This window comes from Peromyscus californicus, unplaced genomic scaffold (genome assembly GCF_007827085.1).
Source record: "Peromyscus californicus insignis strain IS unplaced genomic scaffold, ASM782708v3 Scaffold_11__1_contigs__length_118956290, whole genome shotgun sequence".
Classification (NCBI taxonomy): Eukaryota; Metazoa; Chordata; class Mammalia; order Rodentia; family Cricetidae; genus Peromyscus; species Peromyscus californicus.
In genome coordinates, this window is record NW_026294402.1 from 16,588,632 (window position 1) to 16,607,410 (window position 18,779).

At 52.2% G+C, this 18,779-nt stretch overlaps 1 protein-coding gene across 2 annotated transcripts; it reads right to left on the bottom strand.

Moving 5' to 3' along the window:
• Positions 1 to 613: 613 nt before the first annotated feature.
• Raver1 (ribonucleoprotein, PTB binding 1) lies at positions 614 to 17,703 on the bottom strand. Of its 2 annotated transcripts, none has more exons than XM_052753692.1 (13): positions 17,286 to 17,703; positions 15,675 to 15,741; positions 11,352 to 11,821; positions 6,698 to 6,889; positions 6,485 to 6,617; positions 6,198 to 6,292; positions 5,635 to 5,719; positions 5,151 to 5,362; positions 4,759 to 5,064; positions 2,656 to 2,730; positions 1,714 to 1,857; positions 1,271 to 1,354; positions 614 to 1,181 (listed from the first exon to the last, which is right to left on the bottom strand). In XM_052753692.1, exons 1-13 carry the CDS (start codon positions 17,502 to 17,504, stop codon positions 1,035 to 1,037), a joined length of 2,229 nt encoding a protein of 742 aa, XP_052609652.1. In that variant the 5' UTR covers positions 17,505 to 17,703; the 3' UTR covers positions 614 to 1,034. The 2 variants fall into 2 exon arrangements, with proteins under 2 accessions (XP_052609652.1, XP_052609644.1); XM_052753684.1 differs by having other exon boundaries at positions 5,635 to 5,722; positions 17,286 to 17,701.
• Between the last annotated feature and the right edge of the window lie 1,076 nt (positions 17,704 to 18,779).

An 18,779-nucleotide genomic window follows, 5' to 3' on the forward strand; every position in this document is an offset into this window, starting at 1 on the left:
GGGCAGAGAGGAGGCCAGCTCCAGAGATCCGGCCTGGGGATGGTGGTGGTGATCCGAGTTTGGAGGGACATGGTAGAGGCCCAGTGACCTGGGTACAATGGTCAACTTTCACAGACAGTAACAGGGACTGTTGAAGCCAGCAGAAAACACTGGTTTCTGTACCCAGGCTTTGGGCTAAGGGGTGGTTTGCCAAGACCAAGGCTTTGGCCTTCTGTCCACAGGGCAGATACCCTGGAGGAAGGACGATCCCTAGGTCAGAGCTCTTTGGTCCTGAGCCGAGCTTCCGGAGCTCGGCATCTGAGAAGCTCTGGCCTAGTAGGACCTGTGACCCAATTTAAGGCATCAGAAGGCAAGAAGACTATGGCAGGGGCTCTGGAGATACTGGGGTACTGGCCAGAGTAGGCAGGCAGGGGCATGAGACAGCTATACCTGCAGCAGATGATTGGGAAAAGAGAATAGGGTTAAGCTGTTGGAAACCAAAAGTGTGGAATGGAGGCCCAGGTAGGCCAGACCCTGAAGGAATCAAAGTTGGGGCTTTTCTGAGGTGGGGGTGGATGGGGTGAATGTGGTCATCATCTTGGTTGTTTTAAAAAATAAAAATTAGAAAAGGAAATCAAACTCAATTGTCTAAGTTTAAAAAAGGGGACTGTCCCTGATCCTCACAGGTCAGGGACACCTCCAAAGGCACTCGAAAGGCCAGAACACAGGAGTGACGAGGCAGGCGAGAAGGCCTGGAGAACTGGGCACAGGAGGCCAGGAGTTGGGGAGGGAAAGAGAGCAGGCCGGGCCCCTCTCTCCTAAGGCTGCAGGGTTTTGGCTCCAGGAGCAGGCCTGCAGGTAATGGTGTGGCCCCCAGACACCCCCACATTCCTTGAGCTCCGGCTGGTTGGTCAGCAAAGTCTTTTTCAGAGATTTCTCTATTACCCAAAGAAAGGACATAAAAAATAAAAATAAAATCCCACAAAACACAAATACCAGAAAAAACCCAAAAGCAATTTGGTGCAGGCCCTTGGAGCATCTCTGGCGCTGACCCCTTAGAAAATCCTCTTCCGCTTCAGGTAGGAGTCTGCGTAGTGGCCGCCGAGGCCCTGGGAGTGCTGGCCCACGTAGCTGCCCTCTGGGCTGGGCTCAGGCGAGGGCAGCAGGTGGGAAAAACTGCGTTTCTGGCCGCCCAGTGGGGTCTGGAGACAGATGGCAGGGGAGGCTGGGTCAGGGGCCTGCCAGGGGCCAGGGCTCCCCAGCCCTGTGCCCCCCCTCCCCTTGCCCGTACCTTTAGCAGGTGGCTGTGACCATTGGGCCCAGGGCCAAGGCCCAGGAGCCCTTCACTGGAGCCCATCGGGGAGGAACCAACGGCCTGTGGAAACGAAAGAGGTGGAAACGCAAGTCACCCCTGGAGGAAATCTTGAGTGTCCAATTCTAGCCTTGTGCCTGCCACCCGGACCTATGAGGCCTGGTGGTAATTGAGCTGTTTCTCCTGTGTCTGTCCTCTGGGAATAAGACCACCTACAATAGTTGAACTTGAGATGAAGGCAAGCTCAACAGTGTTATGCTCCACACACACAGCAGGAAACCAGAGTGGGCCATGGCCACTGCAGCATGAGCAAGATGAACTCTGCCACCAATGGAGCCATATCTGAGGCACCCTGGATGACAAAGCCCGACAGACAGACATGGATACACAGGGCCCAGTCCTGGGTGGGGAAGGCTCCTCACCTTGTTGAGGTGGCTCTGCTTGAGGCCAGCCTGTAGGCCACTGGTGAAGTAGGAGGTGGGTGAACCGGAATAAAAATGAGAGAGGGGTCCCCCACTGCCTCCACCACTCCGAGGCTCACTGAAGTTGCTAGGTGGCGGGGACATCTGCGGAGAAAAGTTCAGCCGAGTGAGGAAGGTACGGTAGAAACCCTCCCCACCACGACTCAGCTTGCTCATGGTGATCTTCTGGGGACCTCTGGGAGCCACAGTCACTTTATCAAACTCAGGATGGACCACAGAGGGATGAGCTGTGTGGCTCAGGCAGAGACCCTGAGCCCAGTGACCTTCACTTCAACAGACCTGTGTGTGTGGCCATGGGGTAAGCTCCCAGGGAAGCACCCACTGCCCCTAGGGGGAGAAATAAATGCTTGAGCCTAGAATTTTGAATTGGGCAACACAAGATTGCCTCACAAGTTTGTGGAAGCCAGGCAGTGGTGGCACACGCCTTTAATTCCAGCACTCTGGAGGCAGAGACAGGTGGATCTCTGAGTTTGAGGCTAACCTGGTCTACAGAGCAAGGTCTACAGCCACAGCTACACAGAGAGACTCTGACTCAAAAACAAAAACAAGGGCTGGAGAGATGGCTCAGGTTAAGAGCACTGCTTGTTCTTCCAAAGGTCCTGAGTTCAATTCCCAGCAACCACATGGTGGCTCACAACCATCTGTAATGAGATCTTCTGGCCTGCAGGTATACATGCAGACAGAACACTGTATACATAGTAAATAAATAAATCTTAAAAAAAAAAAAAAAAAAAAAAAAACCAACCAAAGAACCAACCAAGACAAAGAACAAACGTTTGTGGAGTCCGGTTCTGAAGAGACGGCACTTCTCGTTACACAGCTGGTGCTGACTGCCACATCCACTCTGGCGCACAGCTAGTACCATGGCGGCTTGGCTCTTACCTTGTGCCGGCTGGGTCCATGGGGCCCTAGGGCTGGCTCCCGAGGGTGGGAGAAGAGCCGTCGAGGTCCCACATCCTAAATCAAAGGGGCAAAAGCATGGGGGGTTGGTGTTTGCCACCCTTACCCTGGGTCAGTCCACACAGTTAACACTAGGGATTCATGACCACACGTGGGCCTGCAGGGGCTTCAGCGGGCGAGCACAGCTGAGGCCAGAGCAGGTGAAGGAATGCCCTGTCCCAGAGGCAGCTGTGCCTGCCTGGGCTCCCGGGATGGGTGCTGTGAAATGACATGTGTCGTGCTCAAAATGGGAAAGACACAGACAGACAAGATGCTAAGCCCTTTCTCTAGGGAGAAAGCCTGCCTTGGGACTTAGGCTAAGCTAAGTCCCCGCCCAGCAAGCATGTATGAAAGGCTGGCTTCCATCCCCAGTGCCGTATAGACTGGGTGTGATAGTAAAGGCTGAGATCCCAGCGCTCAGGTAGAGGGAAGAGGAGAAGACATTCAGAGTCATTCTCAGTTACACAGTGAGGGAGGCCAGCCTGGGCTACATGAGGCCTTGTCTCAAAAAATCAAAACCCAAGTAAAAAATCAACAGGGACTAAAGTCTGAAAGAGACAGACATGGACAGGAGACTTAAGAACAGGGAGCATGTTGGCGACAAGCCCCTGACTGCCCACCTGATACTAGAGAAGACAGGTGACCGAGCGTCCTTTGCCAGAGTGCCTGGAACCAACCGGGAGTGTTTCTGACTGAGTTGTCGTGGATTTTGGAATGCCACATAAAGGAGACATTGGGGGACGGGGGGGACGGGGGGGACAGGTGTGTGTGTGTGTGTGTTCCTAAGTCCAACGAGAAAGTCACCAGCGTCTCAGGTACAATTCACACATATTTTATACTATTAAAAAAAAAATTTTTGTTGTTTTTGTTTTTTTGAGACAGGGTTTCTCTGTATAGTCCTGGCTGTCCCAGAACTTGCTTTGCAGACCAGGCTGGCCTCAAACTCACAGAGATCTACCTGCCTCTGCCTCCCAAGTGCTGCATTAAAGGCATGCGCCACCATTAGCTGGCAGGAAGTTTTAATGACACTGTTTGTGCCTGTGTGTGTCCCCATGTGTAGGTGAGGGGACAGACGAGGGAGTCCCATGTGGGACTGACCAAGAACTCAGGCCTTCAGGACTGAGATAAGCATCTTCGACAGCTGAGAATCTCACCAGCCCACACCGTTAATTGTCTGTTTTTGAGGGTCTCATGTAACCAGGGCCAGCTCTGAACTCCTGCTTGTCCTGCCTCCACCTCCCAGTGCTGGCACAGCACCCAGGTGACAGTGTGTGCCTGCTTTGTCCTGTGCCCCACCACACAAGGTCAGATGTGGAGTCCCCACCTGCACGTGTGAGCCTGACAGAGGAGGACCCTGCGTGCTGTTTCTGGAGCCATCCACCTTATTTATTCTCTGTGGTTTTGGGCCTGTTTGCTCGTGTGTTTGCACACATGTGTATGGAGGACAAAGGATGGCATCCAGGGTCTTTCTCCACCTTGTTCACTGAAGTAAGGTTTCTCACTGGTGTCCAGAGCTTGCCAATTCCATTTATCTAGCTAGTCAGCTCCCTCCAGAAATAGTTTCCAGCTCATACTCCCTGGGATTACAGGTAAACTGCCATACCTGCCCAGTTTTTACACTGGTTCTGAGGATCCAAACCCCAGTCCTTCACACTTCACATACTGAACCACTGACTGGCCTAGCCCTGTCCACCTTTTTGGAGACAAAGCATCACTTTGCAGCTAGGGTTCACCTGGAATTTGCTATGTAGACCAGGCTGGCCTCGAACTCAGAGCCATCTTCCCGCCTCATGAGCAAACCCAGTAGAGACAGGATCTCTTCATTGGCCTGGAGTTTGTTTACCTATTAGACTAGATCTCCTGCCTCTTCAGAATGGGGCTACAAGCATGCCAGCCCTCCTGACTTTATTTATGTGGATTCTGAGAATGAGACTCAGATCCTCATGCCTGTGACTGAGCTATCTCCGTTGGCTGTTTGGACCAGGGAAGCTCACCCCGCATGGTTTGTAGATGGACAGGCAGAACACAGGGCAGCCCGGTACTCACCGAGGGATAATCAAAGCCATAGCTGTCGGGCAGCCCTGGCTCAGGGGGCAGGCGGTTGCTGGCAATGGGGCTGTGCAGGCGGGACTTCATCTGGAAGGCTTTGCTGCCACTGCTGCTACCACTGCTTCCCCCAGGAGCTGCAGGACTGGGCAGAGGGGGCTCAGCCGGGCGGCGGCCTCTCCCAGAGCCTCCCCAGCCCCGGGTCTCCTTGCCTGCCAGGTTGCTGGATGGAAGCAGGCTGTGTAGATTCAGGTAGGGGTTCAGGGGGATGCGGTAGTCCTTTGGGGGCTCCCCCAACAGTGAGACCTGTAACAGGAGGGTTGGTTTTGCTAAGGCCCTGGGCAGAGGGGACCTCAAAGGGAGGGGAGGCTGGAAACAGGGTGGCACCTTACCCCAGGGGGCGCTGGCAGGGGCCCACTGTCCTTCGGGAGGCCTCTAAGACTGGAGCCTCGGAGCCCCACAGGGGCTGGGGGTGGAGTGAGCTGGGATGCTGGGGGACCCAGACCCATGGGCTCCCGGTCACCCCCAGAAGGGCCCAGCAGTGGTGGTAATAAGGGTTGTGGCTTCCCTCGGCGGGGCGGCAGTTCCGGGGCCAGGCCCCCCCCTAAAGAGAGAAGGAAGGTGTCAGCTAAGGGCCCAGACCTGAAGAGCCACTCTACCCATGGTCCTGGGACAAGGGACAATAACCCTGTGCCCTAGAGGCAGTTAGTGACCCAAGGTCTCTTTGAGCATCAGATACTCCCAGCTGCCCCATGAGGTGGGCACCAAAGCAACAGGAGAATGACCCAGACAAATCAGGTCACCTGCCCAAGGCTAAACAGAATTCACTGGGGAAGGGCAGCAGGACAGAGGTGGGGTGGCAGGGTCCAACTTTACCTGCAGACAGCTCCCCAAGGAGGGAGTTGGCAGGCTGGGTGCCGGCCTGGAGGGTACCCAGAGGTGAATCTCCCAGGATCCCAGGCTTCTAGAACAGAGTACAGTCAGCTGGAGGTGGGAACAGTGTGGTCTGGGCAGCAGACACAGGCGGGCCACCCACAGTCCTGGCAGTCACAATGCCCAGCACCACACCCAAGTTAATCACAGGCAGACACATGGAGCCTCCCAGCACCTTTGACCTCCACCTATGACCTACTCATGTGGCCTATGGGCTCCTGAATGCCAAGCCCTGTCCTATCCTTGGGGATCATATGGGAAATACTTTCCACCACTGTCACACATACACAGTGACAGTCCTTAGCACCCAGGCCCTTGCTCATCACAGAACAATGCTGACCAAGGGTAACCACATCCCAACCGCACAAGGTCGGGCTTTCTTGGCTATATTCACTTTGGGGATAGCTATGGATGCCCTGGCCATCAGAGCAGAGACATCTCATTCTGACATAAGGGGTGGGCTAGAACAGGTGCCTGTGGGGCGGCCCCCACCGTGAGGCTCTTACCTTTTGGCTCTGGCTTTGCAGGGCTAACTGCAGCAGTGCAGTGGACAGGGCAGGCCCACTGAGCAGTGGCATGGCAGGAGGCGCACCCAGGAGGCCTGGAATGAGACATGGATGCACCGTGACAACCCACCACCCAGCACAACCCCCAGTTCTCAGAAGTGATGGGTGGGTCTCTTCCTGCTGCAAGTTCTGCTCCCTTTAGGGACCTCCATCCTCATGCCACAGCCACCAAAGTGGGAGGAGTGGCTTTTGAATGACACCCTACAACTGCGTGGGGCCCATCTTACCCTGCTTGCCACTGGCGCCGCCTCCATGCAGCAGAGGGTTGAGGAGCAGCTGGAGGGAGGCGGATGGGCCCAGGTTGTTCAGCAGCTGCAGGATGTTTGGCTCAGGCAGGAGTCCCTTGCCTCTGTTGAGAGCCTGAGGAGAGGAGCAGAGGAAGGCTCAGAGCAGAGGTCACAAAGGGGAGACACTGGTGTCCAGGGTGCACCCCTACTCACCGTGGCCTGGGCAGCAATGAGTGCAGCCAGCATGCTCCGGCCAGGGGGACCTGGAGCACAGAAGGACACGCGGAGGTGACTGCCACCCAGCGCCAGGCCATCTGCCCGCTGTTGTGCAGCCTCTGCCATCTCTGCTGTCTCGTACTCCAGCACCGCAAAGCCCTTCAGCTGCCCATCCTGGCCGCATGCCAGCTGTGGGAGATGCACTTGTAAGCACCAGGCAAGCAACCGCAAAGACCCCCAACCATTGACAGTGAGCCGCTGGAGAGGACGACTACTTGCTACTCACTGTTCCCAGTCCTGTGCCCATTATCTGGTCACTAAATCTGTGTAGAGGCTATAGAAGGCCCTAGGTCAGTTTGCCCAAGGCCACGTGGCTAGCCAGAGGGCAGACAGGACCCACCTCAACTGAAGCCACTGCTTTGGTATTTGTGCTGCCATACTGGGAACCAATTCTGACAGGAACATCAGGAGGTAAGGGATGGTTTGCAGAAGTGTGTCCTGAACACATACATTGGGCTATAGGTACTGTGGTAGGTGCTGACTTGGGAGGAGGCACCTAGGCCTGCCAGGTAGCCAGGGTCCACAGGCTGGCTAGTCAAAGCTGCTATTGCCGGGTGGATGTGGAGGTCATGGTGCCAGTAGAGAGAGGCACTAGTCCTGTCACTTCCCCAGCTTCCTCAGCAACAGCCCAGTGCTCTGCTGGGGCACACCCCTTCCCTATCTAGAAGCTCACACTAGGTGTGTTCCAGCAGTGAGACTGGATGGAAGCTACACTGGTCCAATGCTGCCCATACTCTATTACTGTATTCTAAAATCTTTACTAGATAGGAGCTCACTGTCTTGCTCTGGCTAGCCTGGAACTCATACACCAACACAGCCTCGAACTCACAGGTACCTGCCTACCTCTGCCTCCTGAGTGTTGGATTAAAGATAAATGCCACCACACCCAGCCCTTCAAGAAAATAGGTTTTTGGCACTGTGTGTGTGTTTTGCACATACAGAGGAAGACAAGTGTTCTGTAGTCAGTTTCCACTCCTTTGAGACAGGCTCTCCCTGAGCCTGGGGCTCACATTTTCTCGGCTAAGCTACAAGTCAGCAAGTAATCTTCCTGTCTCCACCTTCAGTGCTGGGTTTATACAGTGAGACACTGTTTTGAAAGACACTGTCTTAAAGAAAGAGAAAAGGAGTAAGGGAGGAAAAAAGGATGGGAGGGCGAAGGCTAGGTATGCTGGCACACCCCTGTAACCACAGCACTCTGTAAACACAGAGGCAAGAAGGCCTGGACGACATAGCAGATTTCAAAATAGCCTTGGCTACATCATGAAAACTTGTCTCAAAAGAAGTAAAAATCAGCCCTTGCTCTGCCAAAAAGAAAAAAGAAATCACCAGGCGGTGGTGGTACACACCTTTAATCTCAGCACTCAGGAGGCAGAGGCAGGTGGATCTCCAAGTCTGAGGCCAGCCTGGTCTACAGCGCTAGTTCTAGGACAGCCAAGGATGTCACACAGTGAAACCCTGTCTTGAAAAAGAAAAAAAAAAACAAACAAAAAGCAACCTGAGTCAGTAGGGCTGGAGAGATGACTCAGGAGGTAAACACCAGTCCACAGGACCCACATTAAATTCCCAGAACCCACGGAGAACGCAGGCAGGGAAAGCAATGAGAATCTAAGCATAGCATCAGGCACAACAAACATGTGACCTGTCCTCAAGCAGCACTCTCAGCCCAGGAAGCCTGTTGCTGAGTCTATTTCCATAGCAACTCACCTGCCTATGGCAGGTGGAGCCCTCACCTTGTTTTCTTACTTTTTGTTAAAGACAGGGGCTCTCACTGTGTAGCCCAAGCTGCCCTTGAACTCACACAGATCATTCTGCCTCTATTTCTGCAGTGCTAGGATTTAAAGGTGTATATCACAGCCTGACTCCAACACTTACTCAGGAGGCAGAGTCAGGTGGATCTCTGTGAGTTCATGGCTAGCCCAGTCTACATTGTGAGTTGCTGGACAGTCAGAGCTATGTACAGACCCTGTTTTAAAAAAAAAAAAAAAAAAAAAAAAAAAGAAAGAAAGAAAGGTGTGTATCATTATGCTCAGTGCTTTATTAAATTATATTTTATTTTGTGTGTGTGAGTTCATATATGTCATGGGACATGTGTGGAAGTCAATGGACAACTTGAGGGAAATGGTTCTCTTTCTACCATGTAGGGCTCAGGAATCAAACTCATGTCATCAAGCTTGTCCTTACCTACTGAGCTGGGATGAATCCAGGTCCTTGCACAGGATAGGCAGCTACGCTATGCCCCCAGCCCCTCACTGGTACATTCTAGGTAGGCACTCTACCCATGAACCACACCCTTGGCTCATAACTGTGCTTATCTTATAAACCAACAGACAGATGCAAAGGAGTCACAATGTGACCAGGACCACATGAGTTCTGAACAGGGAGATGGAGACCCAGACCATGATCTGTCTCTGACCCTCAAGCCCATGTTCTTTCTATTCAGGGCACCAGAATACAACTGCAGACTCAACACTATTCAGTAAGTATCTAATGAGAAGCTGCCATATAGCTCTGTGGTAAAGCACTTGCTGGGCAAGGTCCTGAGTTCCATTCAGTATTGACAAAATAAATAAATACATGGGACCATAAGAATGAAGGAGCACCAGGCAGCGGTGGTGCATGCCTTTAGCAGATCTGTGTGAGTTCGAGGCCAGCCTGGTCTACAGAGCAAGATCCAGGATAGGCACCAAAACTACACAGAGAAACCCTGTCTTGAAAACCTCCCCCCAAAAAGAATGAAGGCACAAGCTTTTATAATCATCATTCATAATGGCCAGTGAGAGGGCTCAGTAGGCAAAGCCCCTTGCTGTTAAGCCTCACAAACTGAGTTTGACTCCCAGTGCCCACATGGTTGAAGGAGAAATGATGCCTGCAAGCTGTCCTCTGAACACTGTACAGGTTCAGAGGTACTGAACTACTGTACAGGTACTGTAGCATGCACACTTATATGCACACATATACAGAGGCATACAAATAAGTAAGTTTTGGGTTTTTTTTTTTTTTTTTTAAGATACGGTGGATTGGAGCCGGGCGGTGGTGGCGCACGCCTTTAATCCCAGCACTCGGGAGGCAGAGCCAGGCGGATCTCTGTGAGTTCGAGGCCAGCCTGGACTACCAAGTGAGTTCCAGGAAAAGGCGCAAAGCTACACAGAGAAACCCTGTCTCGAAAAACCAAAAAAAAAAAAAAAAAAAAAAAAAAAAAAGATACGGTGGATTGGAAGAAAATGGCCCCCACAGGGAGTGGCACTATTAGGAGGTGTGGCCTTGTTGGAGTGGTGTGGCCTTGTTGAAGGACGTGTGACACTGGAGGAGCAGGCTCTGAGGTCTCCTATGCTCAAGGTACTCCCAGTGTCACAGTTCACTTCCTATTGCATTCTATCAAGATGTAACCAGCACCATGTCTCACCATGATGATGATGATGGATGAAAACCTCTGAATTCAATGTTTTCCTTTTTAAGAGTTGCTGTGGTCATGGTGTCTCTTCACAGCAACAGACACCTTAACATACTTTTTTTTTTTTGGTTTTTCGAGACAGGGTTTCTCTGTGTAGTTTTGTGCCTTTCCTGGAACTCACTCTGTAGACCAGGCTGGCCTTGAACTCAGAGATCGCTTGCCTCTGCCTCTGAGTGCTGGGATGAAAGGCGTGCGCCACCACCGCCCGGCGAGACAGGCACTTTTAATACTTGGCCTCTCTAGGCTAAGCACTGTGGTACACGCCTTTAATCCCAGCACTCAGGAGGCAAAGGGAGGCAGATCTCTGAGTTCTAGGCCATCCAGGGCTATGAAATGAGATCCTGTCTAGAAAATGGGTCGAGGAGGACAGGAGAGCGAGCAAGGTGCAGACAAAGGGATTTGCTGAAGATATAGAGGGCTGGAATCCATCTAAGCCCTGGCTTGATGCTAGGAGCCCACAGAGGCTCAAGAAGCCTTTGATGGGGGCTGGGGTTGAGCAGGTAGAGAGTACTTACCTAGAATGCAGGAAGCCTTAGGGAATTCCAACCCCTATACCCCATAAATTTAGCATGCTAGAGCATGCCCTACTTGAGAAACAGAACCAGGAGGATCTGGAATTCAAGCTCATCCTCATTTATACACCAAGTTCAGGGTTAGTATGTGATACATGAGATGCTATCTCAAAAAACAAAATAATAGTTGGGCGGTGGTGGCGCATGCCTTTAATCCCAGCACTCGGGAGGCAGAGGCAGGAGGATCTCTGTGAGTTCGAGGCCAGCCTGGGCTACAAAGTGAGTTCCAGGAAAGGCGCAAAAACTACACAGAGAAACCCTGTCTCGAAAAACCAAAACAAACAAACAAACAAACAAAAAAACCAAAAAGTCAGGTGGAGTGTCACCCTACCCATAATTCTAGCAATTATGAGGTCTAGGCAAGAGTAGGCTAGCCTGGGCTACATGATAATGAGTGTATGAATGATGAGGATATGAGAACTCCCTGCCTACTTACAATAGATGAGCTGAGGATTGGCATTCAGGCCTTTGGAATACATCTGGGCTCTCAGACACCATACACCAGAACCTCTCCCAAGAGTCTCATTCAAAACGGTGGTGCTGCTTTATCAAAGGGCCCAGGACCTACCTGACAGAAAGTGGGCGTATAGACGGCTGATAGTGCCCGGCGCAAGGCATCCACATCGCTGAAGCCGGGTGGCAGGTGGTCCACACAGAGACACCGGGAGTGTAACAAGGCAGGGGTCAGCTGCCCGGCATCTGTCCAGTGCACGTACAGTGTGCGTGGGCCCAGTGGCTTGCCCAGCAAATCAGACTTGGCCCTGGCAGCCGAGTCTTTCTTCATGTACTCTGCAAAGCCATAGCCCTTAGAGTGGCCTGTTCGCTCACTGTACACTAGGAAGCAGCGCTCCAGGCTGCCAAATGGCCGCACCAGCTCCTCAAACTGTGCCTGTGTCAGGCTGGGTGGCAGGTTGGCCACACACAACAGAGCATCGGTAGGTTGCAACTGAACTGACAGCTCCCGCTCTCGAAGGTGGCTCTGGTGGAAGGCGTTGATGGCAGCTTCAGCCTGCTCCCCATTCAGCAGGGTCACAAAAGCTGCAAGGTACGAGAGGACTTGGGGTCAGAGTGGACTTGTGATCCTATCCTGGGCCCTCTAAACCAAGTGTGATGGCCAAACCAGGAACATGAACTGCCATTGGCAAGCACAAACAAGCCATCTGGAGCCTTGGATTTCCAGTCCCTCCCCTGACATCTCCCACAGCAGTTCATAATCCTGAACGGTTACTCACCTGCATATGGCTCTGCCCAGTGTGTCACTCACGTGACACTGAAGTTAATGGTTAAGCAGGTGGTCACTAGAGCTCAGGCTGAAGCCCCAAGCTTTTTGTTTGTTTGTTTTCAAGACATGGTTTCTAGCAGCCCTGGAATTATTTTTGTAGAGACCACAGAGATCTGCCTGCCTCTGCCTCCGGAGTGCTGGGATTAAAGGAGTGCGCCAACACTGCCATCTTTTTTCTTTTTAATTGTATTTTATGTGCATGCTTGCCTGCATGCATTTCTGTGCACCACCTATGTGCCTGCTGCCTGTGGAGGTCAGAAGAGGGTACCAGATCCCCTGGAACTAGAGTTACAGATGTTTGTGAACCATCATGTGGGTGCTGGGCATTGAACCTAGGTCCTCTGGAAGAGCAATCAGTGCTCTTAACCACTGAGCCATCACTCCAGCCCCAAGCCCAAAGTTCTTAAAGGTTCTGGCACCTCAACTTTCTCATCTGTCAAATGGAACAGGTTAACCCTCCCATCTACCATTCTTGGTGGAGAATAAACAGCCCCAGATCAGCAGCCCAAGAGCCAGGCTGTGGGTAGGGAATGGTAGCATATGTCTGTGATCCCAGAATTTGTAAGACTTGGGACAGAGTTCATCCTGGGCTATCTAGTGAGATTCTGTCTTAAAAAACCAAGGGCTGAGCCGGGCGGTGGTGGCGCACGCCTTTAATCCCAGCACTCAGGAGGCAGAGCCAGGTGGATCTCTGTGAGTTCGAGGCCAGCCTGACTACCAAGTGAGTTCCAGGAAAGGCGCAAAGCTACACAGAGAAACCCTGTCTCGAAAAACCAAAAAAAAAACAAAATCCAAAAACCAAGGGCTGGGACCAGTAACATAGCTTAGCTGGCGGAGGGCTTGCCTAGCATGCATGATGCCTTTCGTCTATAGGTCAGGTGTGGTAGAACATACCAGTGACTTCACCACATGCAAGACTGAAGCAGGAGGATCAGAAATTCAAGGTCACCCTTGGCTACATAGTGAGTTGAGGCCACCTTGGGCTACATAACACACTGTCTCAAAAACACCAATCGAGCCGGGCGGTGGTGGCGCACGCCTTTAATCCCAGCACTCGGGAGGCAGAGCCAGGCGGATCTCTGTGAGTTCGAGGCCAGCCTGGACTACCAAGTGAGTTCCAGGAAAGGCGCAAAGCTACACAGAGAAACCCTGTCTCGAAAAAAACCAAAAACACCAATCGAAGGCTGGGGATGTAGTTCAGCATTAAGAGTATTCATCTTTGGCACCACAAAATAACAATAATAAAAAAATAAATATCAGGACTAAGAAAGTACCTCAGCATTAGAGTGCTTTTCTAGCATGTGCAAGGCTCGAAATTTAAGCTCCAGTATCACACACATACAGAGCACTCACAAAATCAAGTAAAAAAAAATTAAAAATACAAAAGGGTGGAGGACCAGATGGCTCAGCACGTAGAGGCCTTGCTACCAAACTTAACAACCTAAGTTCAATCCTCAGGGACATGGTGGAATATGAGAAACAGACTCCTGCAAGTTGTCCTCAGACCTAAATGCATGCCAACACACACACACACACAGACACACACACAAAGATACAACAGAATCATCTGAGATAGTTGGTCTTCAGAGCCGCATTCTGCCCTGCTAGTTTCCTCACTCAGAACCCATCTTACGGCCACAGGAAACCTTGTTCAGAGATCCTAAGCAGGTGGCCCAGCCTGTGTCCTCTTCAGCTCCCATCAGAGCAATTGGTGTGGCTTCCCGGACCCTGCCAGATACGCCCTGCCTGCCTGAACCCTTCCCCTTTACCTGACCTCCACTCAGTCCCCCATGGCTTTTGATTCCATAACCCTATTTTGCCTCTTCAGTTTTTGAAGGTCTCATGTACCCCAGGCTGTCCTCAAAGGCATTCTGTAGCCAGAGAACAACTCTCAAGGGTCAGTTCTCTGCTTTACCACGTAGGTGCGGGGACTGGCCTCGGGCCATCAGGCTGGTGCAGTACCGTTACCCACTGAGCCCCCTCACTGCTCCTAGGATGATTTTTCAAAGAGGGACTCAAACACCCTTGGGTTTTGGTGTGTTCCAGGCCCTGTGGAGGTGACTGCACAGGGGTGCTTGCTAACTGTGACTTGTTGATGCCTATGACTATATTCTTCTTCTTACAGCTGTACAGGTACAGGTGGAAGCTGGTCTCTCATCTGAAGCCTGGGCTTGCTCATCAGGCTAATCTACCTAGCCAGCTCATTCACACTTGGATGAGGAGTGGGTCATCAGGCCCACCCCGCATTTCCGTAGGTGCTGGGGTTCCAACTGTGGTGCTCATGCTTATCTGGCAAGTACCTGGCAAGTGCCGCGCCATGGCCCTGGCCCTCTTAGGCAGCTGCATCCTAAGCAGTCCGAGCACTCTCAGCTCACCCTCGCTTGTGTGCACACAATCACGGTGAGCAGGGACCAGCTTTCCAGCTGGAGCCCACCTGCCTCCAATGCCCAGGATCTTACCCACTGCCTAGCCTGCCACGCAGGGCTTAACAGGGGGTACATTCTCCACATGAGATGTTCAGAGAAGGTTCTAGCTGCTCTTCACACCTGGTACAATACTGGAAAGCACAGACATTCACTGATGGCCTCACACAAGAAGCCAACGTCTTATCCATGGGCACAGACTTGACCACTGCATGTGTGGGCAAATGTGCCAGCCTCAGCCTACAATGACAGAGGAGGGTGGTCCATGGGCTTGGGTTATGACTCAAGAGATCCATCTACATCTGCCTCCCAAGTGGTGCTGGGATTAAAGACATGTGCCAGGCGGTGACTTTTAATCCCAGCACTGGGGAGGTAAAGGAATGTAGATCTCTGTGAGTTCAAGGCCAGCCTGGTCTGCAGAGTGAGATCCAGGACGGCCGGGACTATATAGAGAAACCCTGTCTCGAAAAACCAAAGGAAAAAAACAAAACAAAAACAAAAACCCCAAAGCAGCAGTAGAAGCTAAAGAAGGATTGCTACAAGCTTCAAGATAGCTGGGGCTACATCAAGAACTCCAGGACAACCTGGGCTACAGAGTAAAAAAAAGAAAGGAGAGAAGGAGAGAAGGCCAGGTAAAGGAGTCTGCGGCCACGCCTAACAACCTGAGTTCTAGTCCCAGACTCCCATGTGTAGGTGCGCTCTCATATGCACCTGTAATCCAGTCTTCCTAGTCTAAGATGGGAGAACTGCCTATGACAGAGACAAGAGATGCTGCCTCAGCAAGGTGGAAAGGACTGACTTTAGACAGCTGTCCTCTAACTTCCACACTTGTTGCTCATGCTCACACTCGTACACATAAAATAAATAAGCTGGCATGGTGGTACACGCCTCTAATCCCAGCACTCAAGAAACAAAGGCAGGAAGGTGGTGGATCTCTGTGATTTCAAGGCCAACCTGATCTACATAGTAGTTACAGGCCAGGAAGAGCTATATTCACTACACAGCCCTATCTCAAAAAAACGAAGAACTGGACAGCCAGAACAAGGATCAGACAACAGCTCCTGGTGAGTGCATCCTCTGGGACAACATAGGACCCACAGTTCAGGAGAACAAATGCTCAGCCAGGTCCCTCCTGTCACCGTTGGGGACTGCCATCCTTGCCCTGGCCCGCCCATGGCCCACACACCTGTCCCTTTGTATTTGTCCACGAAACAGTACTTGAGTTCGTAGTCGCTCAGGAGATCATGTACTTCCTGCAAAGACACAATCGGAAGCCAGGAGTCATTGGCCAGGCCCGCCATACAGTAGATTAACGAACATCTCCATTTTACTGTAACAACTATCTTCTACCCACGGCTGTGCAGGGCAAGGTTGTAGATTACATGCTAGGAACACCAACAACTCAAACTGAATGCCTTCAAGGAGGTTGCCCGACCTGTCTGATCCTCTATGTAAGGATCCAACAATTTTACAGCTAATTACTTACTATTTTGTCCACAAGAAAACTGAGGCTGTAAGAGGTGAACTACACAAATTGTTAGGCCAACATGGAGCATGCTACCCAGGGTACTCAATCAGGGACTCCATGCACTTAAGGACTATACACCGTGTGGTTGATTGCACAGGCCACCCCAAACTCCCTCATATTGACAGGGCTGCTGTTAATGAATGCTGGCTTCCAGGGCAAGTTGCCTGGCCTGCTTTCATCTGATGACCTATGTATGAGCCCACTGAGGCAGGACGGGCAGTTCCAGATATGCACTAGACCATGCACACAGGTTTCTATTCCAGGTCTGTCCCCTTATCACGATCCCCAACACCTCTGGAGCTTCAATAGTCATGTGCCCACATAGTAGTAGGTACTAGGGTGAGCCAGTAAGCAGAGATCCTTTTGTTTTGTTTGGATGAGACAGGGCTTCTCTGTGTAACTGCCCTGGCTGTCCTGGAACTCACTCTGTAGCCCAGGCTGGCCTCGAACTCAAGAGATCCGCCTGCCTCTGCCTCCCGAGTGCTGGGATTAAAGGCGTGTGCCACCAGCGCCCGGCTATATGAGCAGAGATTCTTAGCAGCGAGCAAAAAGGGCCTATCCCACCACCACCGGGCAGGGCAACATAGATACCACCCTTAGGTTCAAAGAGCACTGCACGCCCTGCTCCATGCAGGTCCCCAAGAGAAGGGCACTCCCGGCAGACAAGATTAGCCACAGGGAAGTGCCTCAGAATACACAATCCCACCCCCACCCCACCCCCGGCCCGTTCACGTCGAAGGGAGACTTCATTTTCTCAAGTCAATTCTAGGCCTTTTGAGGGATGCAGGTCCAACTTCCGGGTCTACTTCTTAAAGGTGTTGATTCATCTTTGATAAGGAAGGCCATACTCTAATCCTGAAACTTCCAGATTTGAGCTCCCGCCACCCCACGGCAGAAGAGGGAAAGCACTCTCTGAGTATGCTTGGGCCAGTTGGATTCTCTATTTCAATCAATCCATTCACAATCCCCCGCAACACTTCAATGAGGCCACAGCTGCACGCCCCCTGAAACTACCTGCCCCCTTCAACCACTTGGTCTCGCCCAAGCCCGGTGGTCGCCCCTAGCAACGCTGGCCCGTAGTCCAAAGTTGGTTTTTTTGCCCTTCCTGACCATGGCCTTTCCACCTCTTTCTTAATGTCCCCTGAACCCGGGAGAGGATGCGGCACTGGGCAAAGTCCCCACACACAGCAGCGTTGGTACTGCCTGGTTTCCCCCTGCGCACGCGCACCGTGGTATTTCCCGCCACGCTCTCACCCCCCCCCCCCATACCTGGTTGGTCACGTCCCCCGGGAGGCCTCGGATCAGTATCTTGCGGCGGTTACGGAACTGGCGCTCAGTATGTTCCAGGCGTTTCCGGATCTCTTCCGGATCGAGCGGCGGCAGCTCTTGTTCAGGCGCCCGGCGATCGGCGGTCTCGGGAGTTTCCGCTTCGGCCTCCGCCTCCGGGCTGAGCGGCGGCCGGTGAGTAACGGACACGTCGGCCGCCATCTTGGGAGACCCGGCGCCTTCTGGGACCAGCGAGCTCAGGGCGGAGCGACATAGAGCGGCAAGGAGGGCGCGCGTACTGATTGGTTGGTGGGAGTCCCGCCTCTTTCCCGGCCCACTTCAGCCTATTGGCTGGAGCGAGTGCAGCCCCCTTGCCCTGACTCTTGGCCATTGAGTAGAAGGGCGGAGCTGCCGCAGCGAGCCCGTGCTAGGTAGTGACGAAAATCCATTCTCTCCGCAGCACCGCCTGAAAAGTCGATGAGGCACACACCTGGAATCTCAGCCTTTGGGAGGTCTGTTATTAGTTAGCAAGTGCTAACCAGTAATAATTAGTATTATATTGTGCTTTCTCAAACATTTTCTGAATTCACTTACTGTAATAAACTGTTGGGTTTTTTGTTGGTTTGTTTTTTGTTTTTCTGTTAGAAAAAGAAATCAAACTACAGGCCATAGAGTTTGAAGTTTTATTGATGGGGAACTTGATACAGCCCAATCACCCATCAATCTTGCCCTAAGATTCCCCCAGCTCAGGACAACTCTTCCAGGGCTGTGTCTTCAGACTGCAGTGGCTTGAGAGGCACAGAGGTCCTTGTGTTTCTCAAGTGGTAGCTGCCACTCTGGTTCTGCATCTGAAGACATACGGTAAGGCCATTGCAACAGTCACCACCCGTTGGGGCATGAACAGCCCTATGATGATGCTGACCAACTCAGAGCCCTGATCTGCACAGAGAAACCCAAGTAAATATGTGTGTTCTGAGCTCCTGCTAAACTTGCCCCTGCAGACCTTGCAGGATCCCGTCTTACCCTGAATGTCAATCGTCATGAGAAAGATGTCCCTGCCCCTTGCCTTGGGCTGGCACTGATAGGTGCTATTGTGGCTTAGGTTGACTCGGAATGGGGTCCTGATGGGTGGCACCTCATGCCTAGAGCCCTAATGTTGGGGCTTTGGAGCTGCATTGCCCCGGGCCTGGCACTTCAAGAGGTGGATGTAAGCCTCTTGAGGTGCAAGTGGCCAGGCCCTAGACTACTCTAATGGCCAAACCCAACCCCTTGTGGTGTGTGAATGGCCAGGCCCCATGCCCAGTCAGCCAAGCTCTGCCCTACAAAGAAAGCTCAACATCAGGCCACAAAATCCCACTAATTGTAAGGGGGGGGGGGGCCCTATATAAGCTAGTCTCCTGTTCAGTTCTTTCCTGAACAGAGGCAGCCACCCTCCTGTGCTTTTCCAGTAAATCTCTTGTGTGAGGTTTGTTATGCTTTGTGACTTTGTGGTATTCC

Bases quoted from the DNA above. Each gene is read 5' to 3' on its own strand.
- Raver1 (XM_052753684.1), bottom strand. From the start codon at position 17,504: ATGGCGGCCGACGTGTCCGTTACTCACCGGCCGCCGCTCAGCCCGGAG. The intron at 1,858-2,655 runs GTAAGAGCCAAG...TTTTCTCCGCAG, and splicing joins ATGGACCCAGCCGGCACAAG to ATGTCCCCGCCACCTAGCAA. The intron at 1,355-1,713 runs GTGAGGAGCCTT...TCGTTTCCACAG, and splicing joins AGCAGAGCCACCTCAACAAG to GCCGTTGGTTCCTCCCCGAT.